The sequence below is a fragment of the Pezoporus wallicus genome, unplaced genomic scaffold (assembly GCF_028554395.1).
Source record: "Pezoporus wallicus isolate ANWC-B61680 ecotype Strahan unplaced genomic scaffold, APGP_CSIRO_Pwel_v1 contig_13705, whole genome shotgun sequence".
NCBI classification, from domain to species: Eukaryota; Metazoa; Chordata; class Aves; order Psittaciformes; family Psittacidae; genus Pezoporus; species Pezoporus wallicus.
The window spans coordinates 50,480-72,832 of record NW_026641742.1 but is presented as its reverse complement, the minus strand read 5'-3'; the positions used below and the strand labels follow the sequence as shown (position 1 = coordinate 72,832).

Below are 22,353 nucleotides of genomic sequence, written 5' to 3'. Positions count from 1 at the left end.
CCCTTGCTGGGGCCGGGCTCCAGGGGGCTGCCACACTCCATCCCTAAAGCAGCGTTGAGCGGCGCGGTGTAGGGTGGGCTGCAGTGATACGGGGATCCCCGCCTTGTGTTCCCCAGGCTCGGGAATGGAGGGGTGGGGGGGGGAACCAGCGTATCCCACCCCAGTGCGGGCGGTGTTCCCACTATGCCCTCCCCATGTGGCACCCAGTGCCGGTGCCCTCCTGCCTTCCTGGGCTCGCCGCGGCGATGCCGGCACAGCGCGGCCCCCGCGCCGGGGAGGAGCGCGGCACCTCGGGCTGTCTGGGGGCAGCTGCGAGATGAGTGCGAACATATTGTGTGGGCTCCTGCAGCAGGCGTCACGGTGTCGCTGCTGGAGAGCCAGCAGCAACCGCAGCCCCGCCGTGACAAACGGCTCCGGCACCGCCGCAGCCGTGCCCACGCGGGCGCCGACGGCACCAGGACCCGGGGCATGGAGCCGGACGGGCAGTGATGCCCCGTGGGTTGGCATGGATGGGCGCATGGGGTCACCGCCGTCCCCGCTGCGAAGCATCCTTGGTGCCGTTACCGGTTTTGCATGGGGCCACCTGCGTTGGGCACATCCCCAGTTTAGGAAGGGTTAACGGCACCGTGTGCGTGTCCTCTGGAGGCTTTTGTTTCTTTCCCATTTTTGCTCTCCCCCCCCTCCTGTTTTTAATGAGGGGTTAGCACAGCTGTAATTGCAGGTTCCAACTTTCCGCCTGCAAACACGGCTGAGAAACTTTTAAACACGGTGGCAGCGGTGGGGATGCGCGGATCCAGCCACCACCCCTCTTGTGGGCTCCCATTGCGGTGACAGAGACCCCCGCTGTGCCAGGTCTCTGGGAACAGCCTGCTTTTGGGGGGGGAAACCCTCTGGATTCAGGCCACCTGGACGAGGAGGTGGAGGAGGAGGGGGAAAGCAAAGGATTCCTGGAGGGAAGAGCAGCTGAAAGCACTTGGGTGAACACACAGCAGGCTCTGTGCCTGCGGTGGTGGTGATAAAGCCCCAGCGGGAGCCAGGGGGCTCAGTGGCCTCAGCAACAAAGGGAGCCGGGGGGAGCCTGCTCCCTGCAGCCCAAAGCACTCCAAAACCACCTTTTATTTCAAGTGCTGCCTCAGAGGCCTGGGGAATGCCGGGGCTGGAAGGCAGGGATGGTTCATCCCCGCACAAGCCTTGCAGCTGGGTGCTGGGGTGTGCTGCTGCCCCCATGCTGAGGCTCTTTGCATCCCCCTGAGGTGCAGGATGCGGCCCCTCTGTGCTGAGCACCCTCCCCACCTCGTCCCTTGCTTGCGTATGGGAGGTGTGGCTGTGCCAAAACCCATCGCTTGGTGCAGCTGTGCCGGTGCTTGCTGGGGTGATGCCAGCCAAGAGGTGAAGAACCATGACCGCATCCATTTCAGTGCCTGGCTGCTGGGAGCTTGGGGGTTTTCCAGGGTGCTGCCACCTGGAAGGATGGAGGTTTGGGCTGCATGGGCATGATGCTGATGGAGTGGGGGGGGCTTTGTCATAGGCAGCACCCCCGTGGGCAGCATCCCTGTGGGTAGCATCCCCATGGGCAGCACTGCCGGTGCGCACGCTGCAGCCTGCCCCAGCGTCAGGCAAGGCGCAGGGGAGGTGGAATGGGGAAGAGTGTTTTCTGGTGTCCCGAAGGCACAGGAAACACGCCGGTGTGGCTGCCTGCGTGCCGGATCCCTCACCAGAGAGCTGCCACAGCCCTTTGCTTTCCTGCTCCGTCACCACCGTCCCAAAGCCAGGGCCAGGGGGGAGAGCCAAGCCGAGTTCCACAGCAGGTATTATCCCAGTGATGGGAGCAGAAGGAATGCGCCCTTGGCAGGGAAGGACAGACCTGGGGACATCATTCCCTGCCCTTGCTGCCATCGTGTCCCCTGACTGCAAGCTGCTGCCCTGGGCACTGACCCGAGGGCACATGGGGCACCATGGTGCTGCTGTGCCAGTGATGGGGGGCACGGGTGACACACAATCTGGCAGTGCTTCTGTGCCTGTCCCTTAAGGCCACCGTCTGTGTTCTGACCCACCTCGAGCTCTCCACATCCTTCACATCAAGGGCCTGATGGGGTAGACAGAGGCAGATGCCATGCAGTGGGGTTGGAGGGAGCGCCATGCTGTGGGGCAGCTCTGATTGGAGCCTTTTCTCCCTTGTTTTTGTCACCTCTGGAGCTGCCCTGCCCTCCCTGCCCACCTCCCCTCTGTTGCCATCCTGACCTGCATGCCAGCTCATTTTTTCCCCTGTTAATAACAGCACAGACCGATGTCACATTGATGTCACCTTGCTGCACCCTGGATGCTGCCCGGGGCTGTGCCCTGTGGCCCTGGTCCCTGTCAAGGCTGTGCATGCCGGTGTGTGCTGTGAGCTGTTGTAGGCTTGTCCTTGAGTCCTTCTGCCTGTGTGCAGGGCTCCCTGTGCGTGTCTCTGCAGGCAGCCACCATGCAGTGAGCAGGATGGCCTCAGCTCAGTACCATTCCCAGGCACATTTGCTTGTCCCCTCTCTCCATCCACAGGGATGCATCAGCCCAGGATGGGCTGAGCATCACCACAGTGGGACACAAGGGTGCTGCCATCCCTTCCATTCAATTCCAGTGCTTGGTGGCAGAGCACCCTTCCCTCCTGGCCTCTGCCCGAGCCCTTCGGAGTGCTGCTTAGCAAATTAGCACCCAAATCAACCCGCTCACCTCTAATTGGGGGTGAGTCTTTGAGGACATAGATGGGGAAGAAGACCCCCCCCCTTGGCTCTGAGAGGCTGCTGCGATGCTTTATCTGGGTGGACAGATCCCTCCTAATTGAGCAGATATTCCGTGTTCGCAAACAGATGGCTCCTTTGCATCAATTATTCCTTATCTGTGTAGCCGGGGATGATTTGCTGACAGATAGCGCGGGATGAAGTTAAAGCAAGGAGGTGGCCGGTGCTCGGTGCTGGCTCCGGCTGCTGCCTGGGGGGTTCCTGGGGGATACAAATAGGGAGAGGGGATGCTCCTTGGGCCGGTAGGACCCATCTCAGCATCCCCCAGAAGGAAAATAGGGGGCCACCGCCATGGGGCTGATGGGTGGCTTGGGGCCTGGGGGGCTGTGGGTCTCCATGGGGAGCCAAAATCCACCCTTCCCCACCACAACCCCATTGCTTGTTGACTTGCCCGGTGCTGCCGTGGTGCATGACGGGGGATGATTAGCGCTAATTAATGATTAGTTGCTCTGGGTATCAAAGTGCACCCCAGCCCTTTCCCATGTCCACAGGTAGGGGATTGCTGCCTGCTGCTGCCTGTGGCATCACCCTTGGAGGAGGAGCGCTGGCACGGCATTCCCACTGGGACCCTGCTATCTCCAAGGATGCCACGCTAAGCATTTGGGGATGGGGACTGGTCCCTGGGCTTGTCCCTTGCTTGCTGTCCCCTTGTGTTAATCACCGGGGAAGAGAAGAGCATCCTGCCATGTCCGGGGCAGCTGGTGGCACCTCGCCAGTTGGAGCTGGGACCTGGTGGCACTCGAGGACTCGCGGGATGTGCCGAGTGCTCGCGGTTGTGCGGCGCTGCCATATGGACTCCATAAATTAAACCTTTCCAGGAAGCAAATGGCAAATTTATACGTCCGCTCTTGTGCGTGGCTCATTGAGTCTAAAGGGCTTCCCAGCACAAAACGCACCTACCATCCATCTCGCTTCGGCTCTCCGCATTTAGAGGACTAATCCCAAAGGAAAATGGGATCAACATAAAATCCTTACTGTGCTGCAGCCCTGGTGCTAATGCCCTGCAATCAGGAGCATGGCATATCCTATGGATGTCCCCTATGGTAGGAAGGGAGGTCACCCTCTTCCTGCTATGCAGGCTTGTCCCTGTGCCTGTCCCAGAGCAGCGTGGTGATGCTGGGATGCTGATTGTTGCTTTATTAAAGGTGACAGCCCACGCTGTGTACCTGTGCGGTGACAGCTACAGCTAAACACAAAACCACAGCAGCACCCGGGGCGGGGGGGGGGGTCAGGGCGCTGGGGACCGTCCCTAACCCGACCTCAAAGCGGTGCCAACACCATCCCCATCCCTGCAGCACGTTTTTCCTCCCCTCTCCCAGCAGGGAAGGCAATGGAGGGGTGGTGTTGATGTGGAGTATAAACACTGCCCAGTTGAGTAATCAGGAGCTGCCTAACCGGCCAGCTGCTGCCAGCGAGCAAGGGGACGCCGTTTTGATTCATGTCCTCTCCCTTCCCTGCTCCAGCCTTTCTTGTCTGGGAGCCACCGGCCGGATCCAGCTGTAGCCCCACGGCGCGGGCTGGCGTGCGGCTCCCCGCGCCGGCCACGTGCACCGGCCGGCAGCAAAACAAAAGCATCTTGTGTCTGTGCTCCACGGTCCCCCAGGCCCCGTGCTCCCCAAGGGAAGGGAAAGGCGCTCAGTCTCTGTCCTGCTTCTATTCCAGGCATCATCGTCGTCCCTTGAGACAGTCGCCATCAAGCCTGTGGCTGGTGAGCCCCGGCACCGGGTGAGCAGCACTGGGGAAAGCCCAGGGACCGGTGGTGGCACTGCCCTGGACATCGGCCAGCGGACGGCTTTGGACGCGGAGGGCATCGACGTCGGAACCACAAGTAGGTGATGCTGAGGGCTGCGGGGATGTCATCCCCGAGGGCTGTCCCTTGGTGCACATCATTCCCACTGTGCGCCGCCGTGGTTTGGGGCTCCAAAACCCCTACGAGGGAGGTGACCCTGACAGCACCTCCGTCCCTGCCCATCATCCCCGGGGCTGTGAGTCAGGCCATGGGTACCGGGGACAGCCGCGGTGCTGGGCTGGCCGCAGTGGGGAGCTGGGGGGGTGGCCCCAAGGCTGGGCTGTGCCGCGGCTCCCGGGACTCGGCCTCCCCGTCCGTCAGGAGCGGCAGCATTTTTTGGGAGAGGTATCATGCGTGCTTCCCGCCTGCTGCCTCCCCGGACCGGCTGGTTTGCCAGCCCTTCCCGGCGGGCGCGCCGTGCCGTGCCGTGCCACGCCAGGCTGCTTTGATCCGGCACCAACCGCCGAGGCCAGATCCTGGCGTTGGGCTGGGGAGAGCCGGAACCGCAAGGTGCAGCGGGCAGGGAGCTGGGGCGTGCAGGGAACCAGGGCGTGCAGGGAACTGGGGCGTGCATGAGTGGGGTGATTTGTGACTCCCTGTGTCCATAAGGAAGGGTGCTACCTGGGGACACGGTGCCCTGTGGTGACCGTGGATCAGCCCCACAGGGTTTGGGACCCTGCAAGGCGCTGTGTGTCCTGTCCCATCCCCCGTCCCCCCCCGCCTCCCTGCAGGGGAGATGGGGGTCAAGGGGCCGGGATGCATTTGCAAGCTGCTCACAGCGTCGTGGAAGCAAGCTGGGAGCCGTGGCCTGGAACGGGCCTGCCGGAGTCGGCTCGGGATTTATTACCCTGCCAGTGGCTGCCGGGCAAAGGTGACAGTGACTAATGGCTTGTTACACGCCTGCCACATCTCATCTGCGCACCGCGGCCGGCTGCCGGCGCTCCCAGCCCTGGTGTGCGAGCAGCCTGTGCCTGCCCTTCCTTCCCTGGGAGGGGGGACGGGGGTGAAACCCTCCTTGTCCCCCATAGGGACCTCATCAGAGCGGGTGATGGTGATGGTTTGGCGCAGGAACCCATCCCCATGCTGAGGATGCAGACCCGCTCTTGCATCGCCCCTTCCGCGCTCCCTGCCTGTGCTATGGCCAGGCAGAGCAGGGCTGTGATCCCTCGGGTACCACTCTATATTGGGTCTTCCCAGCCCGTGGCACATCCCAGGGTGTCCCTGCGAGCCTTGCGTGACACACGAGGATGAACCGGCTCACAGACTCCTTCGTGGTTGCGAAAACCATGGGCCACGCTTACCATGCACGGCAGCGATCCCATGCCGGGGTCATCGTGCTGGGATGCGGAGGGGAAGCGTGCGTGCGGATGCTGACAAAGCCACAAATGCATTCACTAGGAAAATTAAAAAATTAACAGGCATTGGCTCGCTCTAGATTAGTAAAGGCAGGGAGATAAAAGCGCTTCTTTATACCTTGTGAGAATTGCTGATAAGGGCATTTGTTCCTCCGTATTCCTTAAAAAGAATGCAATAAAAATTTAAAATAGAACGGGAAAAGGGAGATGGAGGGGGGGGGGGGGCAGAGAACATGCTGACGGCAGGGAGGGCTGCGGGAGGCTGTTGGAGGAAGAGGAGGAGGAGGATGGAGAGGCGAGGGTGAGCTGTGAAGGGGCTCGGGTGGGTGGGTTTGTGTGTTCATGTGAGTGGCAGCTTGCTTGGGAATGCCTGGGTGTCCCTGTTGTGGCTGCATCTCCTCCCACGGAGATGCAAGTTCATGGCCAGCAGAGCTGGGATCACATTCCTCCCCTCTGCCTGGGGATGGTCGGGGTCCAGCGTGTTGGAGCCTGTCCGGCACATGGGATGGATTCTTATGGCCGGTACATGCTTGGCAACCTCCTCTGCTTGCAGCTGGGCTGAGCCCTACCCCGCTCCTTTCACTGGTGGCTCCAAACCTGAAGTCCGTGGGGTGCTGTTGGAGCGGCACAGGGGTGACCACCGCATTCCACATGGGATGGGACATTCCTGACCATTCCTGGTGCATGGAGTGCGTGGGGCATTGGGGTGCATGGAGGGGACTGTCCCCCCTTAATCTCCATAGGGTCTGGACTAAGGATCGGGGTCCAGACACCAGGACCCTGTGTCCCAAACCCTATTTGGAGTGTCAAGGAGGTTTGGGATGGGAGTCAAAGGGCCAGATGCAGCTCCAGTCTCTTAACCCCAGTTGGGGGGGGCCTGACACAGACACCCCCACCTCTTCACTGTGAAGGGATTCCTGTGTATTGTGGTCAGCGCTGTCACCCCATCACCCCAGTTCTTGGCAACACTTTCCCTTGCTCCAGCGCTTCACCCCCACCCCATCGTGGGGGGTTCCCCCACTCTCTGTGCGCCACGACCCCCACTCTGGTGGGGTCCCCCCTTTCCTTCCCCATCATCCCTTTTAGGTGCCCCCGCTCTTTGCTCCCTCCCATTGTGGGGACGGTACCAACCGCCCGTCCCCGTCCGTCCGTCCCCCCCCCCCCCTCCCACCCCACTCCCGCCCCGTCGGGGCCCTGCCCTGCCCGGCCCCCGGTGAGTCACGCTCCAGCCGTGCGGCTCCCGGGGCGGCGGGCGGGCGCCGAGGGAAGCAGGAAGCGGCGGGGTTAGGCACGGCACGGCTCGGCTCGGCTCGGCTCCGCGCCCCGCTCCGCTCTGCCCATGGACGAGCGCAGCCCCCGCTGGACGGCGCGGCCCGCGGGTGAGTGCTGACACCCCCCACCCCCCCCCCATCACCGGTACCCCCATCCCGGGAGAGGAGGAGAAGTGGGGCGGGGGGGGAGCCGGGGTTGTCCCCCGGTTGTGGGGGCTGCGGTGGTGGGGCTGTGCTTGGGGGGGTGCGATGGGGCTGATGGGCTGCCCGCAGGCTCCAGCTCGGCGCCGTTGCCTCTGTTGCTGGTTGGGAGGGTTATATATGGGGGGCAGAGGTCACCCCCGGGGTTTGGGGACCCCGTGGTGTAGGGATGGAGGTGACCCTGGAGGTGGGGGGCAACATGGTGTAGTGGACGGAGGTCGTGCTGGGTTTGGGGGGCCCCATGGTGTGGGGATGGAGGTCACCCTGGAGTTGGGATATCCTGTTGTGTGGGGGGCAGAGGTCACTCTGGGCATGGGGGGGGGGGCTATGGTGTAAGGGACAAGGTCACCCTGGGACTGGGGACCTCATTGTCTGGGGGACTGAGGTCACCCTGAAGTTGGGGTTCCCCTTGGCTTATGGTCTGAGGTCACCCTGAGCTTGAGCGACGCTATTGTTTAGGGGATGGAGGTCACCCCGAGCTTGGGGGACCCTGCAGTGTGTGGTATGGGGGTAGCCATTGGTTTGGGGGACCCATCGTGGGAAGGGTGAAGGTCACCCTGGGGTTGGGGGACCTGGGTGTGGGGTCAGAGGTCACCTTAGGATGTGGTTCCCCATTGTGTGGTGGTTGTGGGGCCCCACGGCGTGAGGATGGTGGTTCCCCTGGAGCTGGGATCCAGCAGGCTGATGGCAGTGGGGATGAGACCCACTGGGTGCTGCAGACTCAAGGTCTGGCGTTGAGGTGCTTGATCCCTGTGTTCCACACTGCCACCAACACCCTTTGGGTTGTTATACGGAGGGGAGCCCATCCCATGGGCTGGCAGGGCACTGGGGTAGGGGGGGGCTCAGCAGTGCCCTTGGCATGGTACACACGCCAAGCCGAGCACCGCAGGGCTGTGCCTCAGTTTACCCACACACCGCTGCCCCTGAGCAGGCAGCTCTTGTATTAACCCATGCTCCTGGGTACCCAGAAGGGTCCGTGTTACTTCCCAAGCCCGTGGATGCATCCCCTTGGCACCGCATCAGGGTGATGCCTCGGCGTCTCGCCCGGCCCATCGTCTGCCGCCGTGTTTATTGCTGTGCTCCATCCTGGCTCTTCCCTGCCTTGCCCTTCGCCCTGGGGCCTGCCGGTTCACCTTGTCCAACGCACTGCTTTGCATGGTGGAGCCTTTGCCAGCGCCCTGCTGCTGTCCCCAAACCCTTGGGTTCAACCCATTGCCAGCCCTTTGGAGCAGCGAGGGAGAGTGCCCGGCTCTCTTCCTCCTCCTCCTCCACCATCGACCCATGGCGAAGGGGCGCAGGGGTGGGTGCCGGGGTGCCATGTGCGTGCCCATTGGGATCCACGGAGGGAGTTAATGGAGGGAAAAGCGCAGCGGGAAGCCCATGTCTCTTCCTGCGAGCGCGCGCGTGCGCACCGGGGTGAGCCCGTGTGGTTTGTGGGTGTGCGAGCGTGCGCCAGGCTGCCTGTGTGCTTGGCACCGGTGGGGAGGTGCTGGGTGTGACGGCGGCACCGGGGTGTGTGTGTGTGTGTGTGTGTGTATATGGGGGGCCCCCATCCGCGTGTGTTGCACAACCCAAGCGCGCCGCGCTGGTGCGAGCGCTGACCGTGCTCATCCCCCTTGCAGGGTGCACGTGCGTGTGCACGTCCCCATGGGCCCTGTGCAAGTGTGTGCGTGCACACGCGTGCACTCCCGGGGTATGTGTAACGGGGGGGAGCTGGGTGCGAGCGCACACGTGTGTGTGTGTCTGTGTGTTGGCTGCAGGGCAAGGGAGCATTACAGTGGAGACAGTGGCTTTGGAAGGGGGCCAGGCTGCTGGTGGTGGGGGGGTGTCTGTGGGGCGCAGGGTGGTTGATGGCTTCCTGACAGCGCAGGGCTGCAGGCTGGGGGCAGCTCGAGGGAAGGGGGAAGCGTTAGGTTTAATCTGCGCTCTCCTGCTCCTTCCTCTGGCTCCCCTCTGGGGTGCTGCCCCTCACCCTGGCGTCTGGTCGCAGCCAGGAAGGTTGGGAAGGGGATGCCCTGTTGGGGCGCAAGGTGCTTGTGCTCCCACCCCACGCTATGGGGCACGGTGCCATAGGTCACACCTCTGTCCCCAAGCTCTGGCACCGATGCCAGTCCTGGGTGCAAGGTTGGTGGTCACAGCGTGAGCAGGGGAAAACGGCCTTTACCTGCTCTTCTCTTCACATCCTGGTGGGAATACCCATCCTAGACCCCCGTACACCAGCGTTACTCAAGTGCATTGTGATGGGGTGCCCTGGAGGGGGGGGTCCTATCCTTAGCTCCCATCCAGGAAGGGGCCGCCAGGACGGTGTTTGGCGCTGCTCAGCTACCCGGGCAGGCTGCCAGTGGGATTGCCCTTGAAATAGCCCTTGCCGTGCCTCGTGCTTTGCCTGCTGGGCCCCGGGGCCGCCCCATGTGTGTGTGTCTCCGTGTCCCCCGTGGTGTCCCCATGTCCCCCCAGCCCGGTGCCGCTGGCGGTTACCGCGCTGTGCAGGAGGAAGCGCGCCCCAGCCCTCTGATAACAGCAACTGCCTTATCACAGGGCCTTCTGCAAGGGAGGGCAGGCAGCACGGCCCCATCGCCCTTATCTGCCTTAGCCGTTGGGCTCACAGCCCCCCCACCAGAACCCGGGGTCGGCCCCTTGGAGGGGGGGTGTGTGTGTGTGTGCAGCCGCTTGGCAACCTGCCCCCTCTGTGCTTTTTGAAGTTTGAAATCCATTTAAGTCAAGAGGAGGGAAAGTTATTGCCTCCAAAGCCCCTTGTGCTGAGCAGTAAATCCTCTTTGCTGCGCCGGCACTGCCTCTTAGCACCCGCGGGGCCAACGGGTGACTCCTGGGGTGGTGGGGCCAGGCTGCATGGTTGTGTGTGTGCCCCCCATCCCAGCATCCTCCTGCGGGTGCTTTTATGGCTGGGAGAGATTGGAGACCCCTCCCCCCCAAAGGATGGGGTCAGGGTCCTCTTTGAAGCCCCCCCCATCATCACTGAGCTGAGAGCATCGTTGCTCACCACTGGTGTGGCCCAGGAAAGGCGGTTCTCCTCATCGCATCGATGCCCCAGCGTCCCCAGTGGTGTGTGCACAGCACAGGACCCCCTTCTGCAGCGAGGTTTGAGGCTGCTGGAGCGGGATCTTAACACTGGCACACCAGCGTTTCTGTTTGATTTCCCTCCTCCAGAGCCAGCAATCCTTAAATATTAATGCCTGCCTCTAATTGCTGTGTCAGAGGGAGTGGGTCAGCGCGGGAGCGGGAGCTAATTCTGCCGTCCCTGGACTGTTTGTGCACGCACACGTGTGTGTTTGTACTGCAGAGGGACTCGCTCATCGCATCATGATGCCGCCGGGGATGGGGTGTCCTTGAACCCCTCACCCTTTCCCACGTTGCGTCCCGGGGTCCCCCTCCCGCGCTGCGTTGAGGGTTAATGTCAAGCGCGTGTGTTTCTGGAGGCGCAGCGGCGTCAGATGCTTGCGTGCTCGCTTCCTGTAATAACGCGACCGCCGGCGCGCTTGTCACCTGCTCTCTGTTGTGCTGCCAAGCTGCAGACATGCCGCTTCTTGCTGCGGGCCCTGGCGTGCTCCCCGCTGCCGCCGCCGCTCCTCCTGCTCGCCGCGGGCGCTCGCACGGTGCCAGCGCGGCGTTAGCAGGTGTTTCGGGCAGGGAGCGATGCTGCCTGTTGCTGCACGTCGAATCCATCCCCTCTGTGCCTCCCCCTGGGGTGTAGCGGTGATGCCAGGGCTTGGCACTGCCCTAGGACATGCAGCCGGGGTGCTGCGTCCTCTGCCGTGCAGGGTTTCAGGTGCACGGGCAGCGCAGCGCGGTGCCTGTGGTTGGCAGTGTGTGCCATGCATGGAGTGGTGAGTGCTCCATCCCTGCCAGTGTTCAAGGCCAGGCTGGACAGAGCCTTTGGTGACACGGTTTAGGGCGACGGGTCCTTACCCATGTCAGGGGGCTGGATCTGGGTGATGTGAAGGTCTTTTCCAACCCAAACCATGCTGTGATTCTATGGGCTGTGCAAGCTGCTTGTCACTGCTGCCTGTGCCGTGCAGCTCCTTTGGATGCACATGGCATTTCCTGCTGTTCTATGCAGCCCTCTCGGATGCATATGGTGTTTCCCACTGTGCCATGCAGCCCTCTTGTATGCACATGGTGTTTCGCGCTCTGCCATCCAGCCCCCTTGGATCCACAGCCTGTTCCCAGGTTTTCCAGCGCTGTTAGGGGGGTTTTCCACATGGAGAGTTATCTCTGCTCACCATCTTGGCATGCCACCCCTCCTGCAACCGTTGCTCCCTGCCTGCTCCCGCCCTGGCTATGCAATATCCTTCCTCCTGTGCTGCTCGGCACAGCCGTCCCCATTAACCCAGTGTCGTGGTGGCATTTGCCAGGGTCCTGCTCCCATTGACCCTGGCTACAGGAATCCTGCACCACTGTAACCTGGCAGGGAGGCTCATTGGAAGGGGCTAACATGGGTCTGCTCCCAAAGGATGGCTAGGGCCTCTTCCTATCAGGCTGTAGCATGGTAGATGCGGGGTGCAGGGAGGGCTGAATCACACCCGGGTATCCCTCCTGGACGAGGCAGGATGGGTTTTCCTCCTTCCCACCCGCATCTTGCCCCTTCCAGCCCTGGCTCCCGGCACTGGCTTTGTTTCCGCCGTATAACAAGATGATGGGTTAGGGTCAAGCTGCGGGTTCATAACTTGTTGGAAGCCTTTGCCGAACAATAAAGGTGTCTGGCTTTATATCTGCTCGTATTTTATCCGCTCCACGGCCTTTCCCCAGCGCTGGCTGGGATTTATGGTGGGGGATATTTGAACGTGTCGAGGCAAGCTGGGGAAGACGAGGCCGACCCCCCCCCACCACCCTCCCCACGCCTTTGCATTCAGTGCCTGTACGCTGAAATATTTACCTTCCAGCTCCTCTGACAGTTCAAGCCGTCTCGTGAAGCAAAGGTTATTGAACTGCGAATGTTATGACATTACATTTTTGTGTCTGCACTTTCTGGATGCGTGATGCAGCCTGAATGATAACTGATCTCGGGGTTAAGGGTGGGGGTTTTGTCTTCTTTCTCTTCCTTTCCCTCCCTCCTGCTCACCGCTCAGGCTGCCGGCTCTGCTGGGGCTTGATAACGCTCCCTTTTATTGCCCTGCCTTTGCATTCCTGCCGCCGGCCTCCCTGCAGTCGGTGTGGGTGCTGGGGAGGTGGGAGAGGGATATTCCCAGCATGGAATCTGGCCATAGTGGTGCGTGCTTTGGTTTCACTAACCCCAGGCTCACCCGTGGTGGCACCCAGGCCAGCAGTCCCTCTTGGAGGATGCTGATTCCGACCTGCATCCCACTGTGGATGGAAATGTGGTGACCCATATCCCATCAGGGCCGTGCTGCAGGGCAGGAGGTGATGCATGGTGCTCACTGGTGCCGGTCTGTGTCCTGGTGCTGATCCTGCAGCCCCATTGTCAGGGTTTTAGGGACCTGGTCAAGCTCCAGGCAGGGGTGATGCCCTCTGGTACCCTGGTTATCTTAGCTCTGAGCTCTTAGCAGCCATCCCCACTTGAGACACAGCATCCTCCATGGCCAAATAGCCCATGGGATTCTGGAGGGTGACAAGCGACAGCAGGGTCTGGCTTGTCCCATACACACTAGAGGGCAGCAGCAAACTGGAGCCTCGGAGCTGCGTTTGGTACTTTGAGGGGTCTCACCCCCAAATCTGCCCCGGCGCAGCGCGTTTGCAGCAGGGGTTGTGCAATGGAGCACCATAGTGAGGCTCTTCAAACCAACCCAACCCTTGGTGTCACATCGGAAGCAGGTTAATTAAGTCATTCCATAGATTTGGTCGCTGGGGAATTGCATCCGCCCCACCTTCTCCTGCAGGCTACCCCCTCCCAGCTCCATCTCTAGAGTCAACATCTCATCCCTGGGGGTTTCCATCGGCTCGGGGCCGTCCGAGCATCCTGAGCATCCCGGGTCGGGGCCGGCTGCCAGTGCTAACAGAAACCAGCTGTGCGGGCAGGGGGGCCGCAGGGAAAAGAGGAGGGGGGGGGGGAAAAGAGGTCAGGGCCCGGGAAATTAAATGTTCATAAATGTAGGCCCGAGCGCTTAAAAAGTAGGGCAGTGCCATTAAATCTCATTAAAGTTTAATACCTATCAGTGCCACTTCAGGCAGCCCTTGGACATTGCTTTAATTTGATGGGTGTTAAGGGAGAATTATCAAATAATTGTGCTGGCTGGGGACTTGCTTTTATCATGTTACACGGAAAGCTCTCCCGGCTTTGTGCCGCACATCAAAACAGCGGTGGATAGGTATTGTTCTGGGGAGGTGATGGGGGGGGAATGCTGCAGGGGGGTCCCCGCCATCTCCATCACCCTCAGCATGGCAGTAGGGATGAGAGACACCGGATCAGGTTGTTACAGGGATTAGCTGCTCCAGTGATCTGGGTTTTCTGCCTAAATTTAACCCATCTGCCCTTCGATGCCCCAAGACGGCGGCGCAGAGGGTGGCATGGGGACAGCGAGCATCCTGCCTGTATCCATAATGGGTCCTGCCTGCATCCCTATAGATGCCATTGATGTCCCCAGGTCCTAGCAGGGTTGTGCCACCCCTCGAGCAGCCAGGATGCCAGCACAGAGCTGCAGGCAATGCTAACAAATACCAGTTTTTGGAGGGCTGTAGGGAATTACTGGTGGGAGTTGCCAAACGCGCCGGGGATCACCAGCTCCGTGCGGAGGCGCGCACATGGGCCCATGCATCTTTTATAGGGTGCACCCAGGGTTATTTTTATTCCTTTCTATTTCCCTCCCTCCTCCCCTCGCTGTGGAAGCGCTGGTTGATAAAGAATTAGTGCCAGGTCGTTAGTCCTGGGGTTTATGAGATAAACCGGGGCGCAAGGTGTTGTCGTGTAAACGCCAGGGCCAGGGGAGCGCAGGGGATGGGGAGAGGGGAGCTGCTGCCATGAATTATTCAGCAGCGCCTGATTTCACATTATTCTCACTGATACTTTTACAACCTGTCAGTAAATAAAAAGATTCTACATTATTTATAGAAATGGACCCGAATTGGTTAGGAGAATTTACTGTTGCTATTATTAGGGGCTGCTCAGCACCACGTTAATGAGAGATGGGTGATGCCAGACGCTGCTTCCCGTGGGCTCGGTATCCCTGCGCCCTCCCTGGCTGCCACCTCGCTCCCCATGGGTGGCTGTGTCGTTTGGCTGGGGTCTCTTCCTGAACATGGAGGGGTGAGGATCCCACTGGCTTTGCGCTGCTTGGAGGAGGGATGCCTCCTTCCTGGCAACATCTTCTTCCCTGGGATACCTCCTTGTGGACGACACCTTCCCAGGGACATGTCCTTCGTGGGGATGACATCCTCCCAGGGATCTCTTCTTCCCTGGAACATCTCCTTCCCAAAGACATCTTCCTGGGAGCATCTCCTTCCCAGGGACCACATCTTCCCAGGGACATCTCCTTCCGGGGTGTCAGCTCGGGGACACACATCTCTGCCAGAGGGGGATGCTTTCCATAGTGCATTTAGTCTTTCCCCACCCGGCAGTGATGCATCCCCGCCATGTACCCACTTGGCTCCTCATCCCAGCACAGCACTGTATCAGAGGGAGCTAGCTCCGCTTCCAGCCTGTCCTCCATCCTCCCACCATTTGCCTGTCACCCGAGCAGGAGCCATCCCACCTACATGCCCGCCAGCCCCCTGGATCCCATCTGGGCTTCCCGCATCCCTGATGTGACAGCTCCGGGGAGGTGGAAGAGCATCACACGGGGTTGGCTGCGTGTAAACCAAGGCACGGTGGCGATGTGCCGCACGGACCGAGGGATGGAGAAACCAAGAGGAAACCCAGGAGCGTAATGGTTTGTCTGCGGTGTCCTAAGGTGGCTGCTCCCAAGCTGCCGGTGACAGGTTTATTGGCAGGCAGGCCGGGCTGGAAGGATTGTCGGCTATTTACAGTGCTGGGGCCGTGACTTTGTGAGCAGACAGTTAACATAAATTCACATGATGGATCAGTTATCACTTCATTGAACTTGTGGCGGATCCATTGAAGGCTGTGCAGTAACATACTGTTTCCTGGCTCTGCGCAGCGCTGGGATACATTAAATACACTTTATTTATAGCTTACCATTGCTGCACTGTGGGCAGGAGAATGCAGCTTTTGCAACTATCATCTAATTTTATGATGAGCATTAAAGCAAGGCCTATAATTTGCACCTTTTTATTCATTAGACACTGGTGCAGCCATAAGTCAAGAATGCCCAGGGATTTAGATGCAGATCCAGAAGATAAACTATTGACAAGCCAGATGTATTTTTACATTAGTGTGCCTTTACAATAGTTTATGTTGAGAGTGGAATATAAATTGCATTATTAAATACAAACCACTCTTGTAACCGCTGCTCTGCCTGTTTCTGTGCAGGCAGGGTGGGATTCAGAGGCGCAGAGCAAGGAGGCTTTGCCTAATGGCTCGAGGTTGGGGGTCGGGGATTGCTATTTTGGCTGTGTTTGAGCCCTGGATGTGCCAATGCAGTGGGGATTGTCCTGGAGCTGGCCCGTGGACGAGGTGGTGGCCCTATGGGATGTCCCCATTTGGAGCAAAGTCATCCCAGCCACGTGCCCCCATTGGAGACCTATGCTCGGCCGCTGCCACCCGGCCATCAGCGAGTTAAATCCTTTTGTTTCCGAGGCAATACAGTTTATATTATGAGCATGAATAAAAGATGGTTGTGCTAGGGGTAGCTGTCAGGATCTTCACCGCCTATAAAGGCTTCTAGTGTAGCTTGACAGTAAAAGACTGTGTTTGGGGACTGATGCGGTTTCTCAAAGGAGCTAAATAAATAAGGGACGCTTATTTTTACACCAGTAAAGGCTGCTGGAAATTTAAAGCGCTGTTTATCTCGCTGAAATCACGGTGTTTATTGTTATCTCATGTAGGGGCAATTTGCATGTTCGCTAATAATTAACCGAACCCGGAGCTTCTCCCTCCTGTACGTGCCGTGGCCCCACTGGTACCTGCGGGGAGGAAACGCTTGCAAATCAAATGCAAATATTGACCATGCCTGGGCTGGGCGCTGCGATGGCCCCGTGCTCCCCAGCACGCTGTCCCATGGCTGCTTTGGGGGCAGGATGAGGGCTGGGTGCTTGTATGCTCACGAGAGGCGTGATGGGAGCTGTCCCCATGGCCACCCTGTCTCCGTTGACACCTCATCCTTACTTCTACGCTGTCTCCATTGCCACCCCATCTCCATGGCCACCCTGTACCCATTACCATCCCATCCTTATTTCCATCCTGATAGTATGGCAATAAGAATGGGGTGGCCCCATGGCCACCCTGTCCCTATTTTCACCCCATTCCTATGGCCACCCTATTCCCGTTGCCATCCTGTCCCTGTTGCCACCCCATCCTTATTTCCACCCTGTCCCCATGGCCATCTTGTCCCCATTGCCACCCCATCATTATTTCCACCACATCCGCATAGCCGCCCCATTCCCATTGCCATCCTGCCCCTATTGCCACCCCATTGCCACCCCATTCCCATCGCCATCCTGCCCCTATTGCCACCCCATCCCCATGCCCACTCCTTTGTGCCCGGTGCTAACAGGCATCCCGTCCCGGCTGTGGGTCCCTGCGCCACCAGCTGCCGCCGCTCTGTGTCACACCATCATGTCGCTATCGGAGTGTAACGGGGGAGAGCAGTCGGTGCCTTTGTTTCTTGTGCTCTCCGCACAGCTGTCACTTCCAGTGATCAGTAGAAAAATCATCACCCCACCGGATCATACATATGGAACGGTGTCTGTGCGGAATATTTATTGTAACATGTGTCGGGGCCGCGCCGGTCACAAGCCGCGGGCTTGGCTCGCACCGTGTCAGCCCCACAAGGATGCTCTGGTCCCCTGGGCTCTGCGTTTTGGGACGGTGTCACGTCCCCAACAGCGGTGTCCCCATCCTGGCTGGACGCAGGGCTAATTGCGCTTGGTGGCCTCAGGCTCTGCAGCATCCCTGGGGACCAGGGAAGCCTTCCCTTTCCCATCCTGTCCTCAATGGTGTTCCCAAAGGATGTCCCCCTTGCTGGGGTCACCTATAGGGTGGCCCTTGGGGTCTCCAAGGGGCAGGAGGTGGAGGCGCTCAGATGGCCTCGGCCTCATCAGTGTCTCTGGGAGCTCTCTCCCGTCTCCGGAGCTGTCAGCGCGGCACCTTTCATGTGTGATGGGTAAACAGCGCGGCGCGCCTGCCGGGAAAGGCTGTTGGATCCCTGCTGGTGCTAAAGCGGCGTCTGGCAGGGATGGGGAACGTGCCGTCGCCTGCGCGAGGCACGGCGGACGTGACGCCCCGCTGGGGCTCCTTGTGGCATTCCCGATGGAGCAGAGAGACCGAGCCACCCTGGTGCCAGGCATGGGGTGAAGCCGTACCAATGGGGTCCGTGGTGATGCCCTGCAGGCATGGGTACTGGTGTGGCATCCCCAGCAAAGCCACCTCCATCACCTCCCATCACCACAACCTGGTACCCATGCCCCATCCCATCCCCTGGGAGACACAGGGCTCCCGTATCCCTTCACTGTGTGTTTTCCCTTGCTGGGGTGGACAGATGCCGTGCCGGGAGCACAGGGTCACCGTGTCCCCCCCAGCACATGGCTGGGGGAAGGTGTTGCCAGCGCCTTTTGGCACCCGCCGCCACACGAGCGCGCTCCTCTGACAGCTTTATCAAGCCTCCAGACTTCCCAATTCCATTGTTCCTGACATCTGTTTCGGTAAGTGATTAATTGCAATTAGTGAACGGTTTGAAAGCCTGTGGAAGAATATTCAGCAGAAAACTCGTCAAGATTAATGAGTGGTGGCAGTTGTCAGAAGGGCTGCTGCCTCGGCGGGATGCGGTGGCGGTGGGGAGGTGCAGGAGGCTGGGTGAGCGGGGTACCCCCCTTCCCGTGACTGTGAGCCCCCCCCCAACACCGTGTTCCCCCCTGCCAGAGAGTAACACAGGCTGATTTTTCATCCGAATGCATGAATTATCCACTAATGCGCTATTAATAAAGCGCTGTGGAGTTTCACTGAGATTAGGTCCTAAATCATGCAGAATGAATTCTAATCAGTCCGAAAGACACCGGTGATAGCCATTCCCGGGGACCTGCGGGAAGCCAGCCTGGATCCAACCGGGATCTACAGACAGAGAGGCAGCGCCAGCACCTTTGCTCCTGTGTTATGCTATGTGCATGTGGCAGCGGAGCCAGGCTGCCTTTGTGCAGTGCTCCATAGGCTGGGAACTGGGTGCAGGCGGCTATCCCAGATCGTAGCAGCACCCAGGGATGGCAGCTTGCTCAAGTGGCTGCAGTGCCTGGAATGCTGGGAAGGACCAGGGAGCCTCTGAATCCCTGAATACCCAAAGGAGCCCCATCCTTTTGGGTGTCACTCCTGCAGTGAGTTTTCCAGGTCTTTGCAGTGCACCATTGCTCTCATCCTGGTTTTGTCCCCAGCTCGGAGTTAGGGTGCCAGGGACTTGCAGTGGTGCTGAGCCTGGGATAGGGAGGGACACACACACACACACGGGTGGCCCTGGGGGAAGGAAGGGTGCGACATCTGCTCCTGCAAACTGTTTGCCATGTTGAGGTCAGGGCAGCTCGACAGCTCCAGGTCCTGCGAGCAGATGGCTCCGGCACGCTCCCGGCCAGGATCCGCCATTCCGCACCCATGAAATTCCTCATTAACAGGCTGTGACCGCAGGGAGAAGCATCCTTCACCCCCTCCCTGCCCTGCTTGTGAGCACGCACAGGCTGCGTGCCTGTCCCTAAGGGCATCAGGGGAGCGGGATGCACCCCTTATGCTTTGCCGTCCAAGTAGGGGGGTTCAGTGCATGGGGTGCAGGGCCACATGCTGGTGGCGAAGGGAGTCCCCATCCCCGCCTGTCCCCATCCATCCCTTTGATTTATTGCTCTTTTGGCAGAGGGGCTGGCGGAGGGCAGGGGTCAGCAGGGGCTGGCAGGGGTCGGGAGGTCCCGCCGGCGGCTGCCCTTTGTTGGTGTCCCGCACAATGACCCGGCGCAGGCTGTTTGCTCGGTGCAGTGGGTAATTACCGTGCTCGGGGGAAGGAGGTGCTGGTGGGGAAGGGGGGGGGTCAGGGGCGATGGAACCGGTGTGACCCACCGCCGTCAAGGCCCTGCGTGGCAGCGGCTTGTCCTTCCCCTGTCACCATCTGCTCGGAGGCGGCGGCGCTCAGACGGACGGGCAGATGGTGGTGGGTTTGAAGAGGTAGAGTGTGTACTTTGTTCTGGAGAGCTTCGAGAGAAGGGGAAAAAACAGGAGAGAAAGGCAGGGAGAGGAGAGGGGAAGGGAGGGGATGTCCTCCAGTACCCCCCCCAATTCCATTCCCCCCCCCCCCGTGCCTGCAGCCGTGCTGCCGCTTTGTAGTGGAGAGCTGAGATTGTCGCAGTGCAAGGGATGGGGATGGGGATGCTGGAATGTGGGGCATGTCAGGGAGATGGGATGGGTGCAGGTAGCTGCTCCTGTGGGGACACTGGATGCTCTGAGCAGCTCCTGTGCCACCATTCCCAGGGGATGTGGTGCCGGGGGTGCCTTTATCCCCGCTGCATTGCTCCTGGTGTCATAGAATCACAGAATCACCGACTGGTTTGGGTTGGAAAGGACCTTAAAATCATATAGTTCCAAGCCCCCTGCCATGGGCAGGGACACCTCACACTAGACCATGTTGCCTGTGGCTCTGTCCAGCCTGGCCTTGAACACTGTCAGATACAAGGCATTTACCACGTCCTTTGGACAGCGTGTTCCAGTGCCTCACCACCCTCACAGTAAAGAACTTCCTCCTTGTATCTAACCTGAACTTCCCCTGAAGTTTGAACCCATCACCCCTTGTCCTGTCACTACAGTCCCTAATGAAGAGTCCCTCCCCAGCATCCCTATAGGCCCCCTTCAGATACTGGAAGGCTGCTATGAGGTCTCCACGCAGCCTTCTCTTCTCCAGGCTGAACAGCCCCAACTTTCCCAGCCTATCTTCACACAGGAGGTGCTCCAGTCCCCCTGACCATCCTCATGTCCTCCTCTGGCCTTGCCCCATCAGCTCCATGTCCTTCTCCTGTTAAGGACACCAGCCCTGCACACAGCGAGGTCTGACCCCGGCGTGCCTGCCGGCGCTGCACGTACCTGCCTGCGAGCGGTGCCAGCTGTGATGGAGCTGATGCAAGCGGCATTCCCGGGCAAGCCCGGCCGCTTCCCAACCGGCTGGAGCAGCCAGACCAGGGAGCGGGATACAGAGACGCAGGCGTGGGGTCCCTGCAGCGGTGCTGCGGACGCGGGCAGGACGCCGCGGCGCTCAGCGTCACCCCAAGGCGCTGTGGACCCGCTGGACCCGCTCGGGGAGCGCTGGCGTGGGTTGTTGGCTTTGGCTCCGGTGCAAGAGGTGTGTCTGTCCACCCCCGCCGCCCCGCAGACGCCTTTTCCAGCGGCGCCTGCCCTCCGTGTCCCGGCATCGCCTCTCTCCGCTCAGCGGATCTCCATTGACGCCCATGCAACGGTGCCTCGCCGGCGCCTGCGGATAGGGCAGGGTGTGCCGGTAGCGTGCCCCAAGCACCCGGGTCAGCCACAGGCTGTGCCGGCGTCATGCCGGTAGCATACGGGTTGCAAAAGGGTGTTTGATGCAAGCAGGTTACATGGGACGATGCTGCGGAACTGGGATGTGACTGCCGTGTCTTAGGGGCTTGCCAAGGAGGGGCTCTCAAGCGAGTGTGTTTGGGTACTACCAGCAGCATTGTAGGGTGATTTGGGCTGGAAGGGACCTTAAAGCTCATCCAGTTCCAACCCCTGCCACGGGCAGGGACCCCTTCCACTAGAGCAGCTTGCTCCAAGACCCTGTGTCCAACCTGGCCTTGAGCACTGCCAGGGATGGGGCAGCCACAGCTTCTCTGGGCACCTTGTGCCAGCGCCTCAGCACCCTCACAGGGAAGAGCTTCTGCCTTATCTCCAGCGTGAACTTCCCCTGTTGAAGTTTGAACCCATCACCCCTTGTCCTGTCGCTATGAAGAGCCCCCCTCCAGCATCCTTGTAGCCCCCTTTTACACTCTGAGGTCTCCACGCAGCTTCTCTTCTCCAGCCCCAACTTTCTCACCCTGTCTTCACATGGGACCCACGGCTGTTGCCATCCCGGCTTTGCCGTCTCCTAATTACCACCCGCGCCAGGCCTGGCCCCGCGTTCCACTTCATTACATGATTGCAATCGTGCCGCTCCTCCCTGGCTGGATAATTAGGTGTGTTTTCTCCCTCGTGCAGACAGACACTTAATACAGCTTTAATCACGGGCTCCTGCAGCTCCCACCCATTGCCCTGCGCCCGCTGTTGCTGCTACCCACGGACCCCGGGGCTGGAGTAATTACAGGATGCAGATGCCCCATGCAACATACCCGATGCAAATGCATGGCGCAAACACCAATGCCTGGTGCTCATCCACGATGCCCACAGAGCAAACACCAATCCAGGCTGGGACCGGTCTTGCGGAGGGGTGTTTGTGGCGCTGGCAAGCACCGGTGCCCGGCTCACCAAGCGCGGTGGCTCCTCGCAGGTGTAAGCACAGACTCTGCGTCGCTCGAGCTTCTGTGCGGCGAGGCGCGTGCCAGCACACTGCTGTGCCTTGCGAAGGTAGCAGCCATCTGCACTGTGATAAAAAGCCCTGAGGATGATAAATAGACAAGTAGCACTTTTATTGGATTGCCGTTTCGAAGCAGCCACTTTGGGTTTGGCACCGCGCTAACGACAGACTCGCCACACGCTGCACCCAGCCGCCCTGGCCGGGGGAAAGGGGCTGCCCGGTGGCGATGCCAGCATCTTGGATGCATCCCATAGCGCACCCGGATGCCTCTTCCCCTCCCCGTTGTATAAAGGTGACATCTCTGTGTGACCCAGAGCAAGCGATTTGGGGCGCAGAGGGTGGGAGGTGATGGGGACAAGGGGGGGCTGAGTGGGACAGGCCAGCTGGCAC

At 60.2% G+C, this 22,353-nt stretch overlaps 1 protein-coding gene across 3 annotated transcripts in view; it reads left to right on the top strand.

Annotated features, from left to right (window-relative positions):
- Positions 1-4,425: 4,425 nt before the first annotated feature.
- GSE1 (Gse1 coiled-coil protein) overlaps positions 4,426-22,353 on the top strand; it is a 62,960-nt gene continuing 45,032 nt past the window's right edge. For 2 of the 3 annotated variants that reach the window (XM_057425077.1, XM_057425075.1), the window contains exon 1: positions 7,145-7,300. In XM_057425077.1, the coding sequence (XP_057281060.1) occupies positions 7,261-7,300 (40 nt within the window). In that variant the 5' untranslated portion in view covers positions 7,145-7,260. Of the gene's footprint in view, positions 4,606-7,144; positions 7,301-22,353 lie in introns of those variants that run through there. The other variant, XM_057425079.1, reaches the window with a different exon arrangement.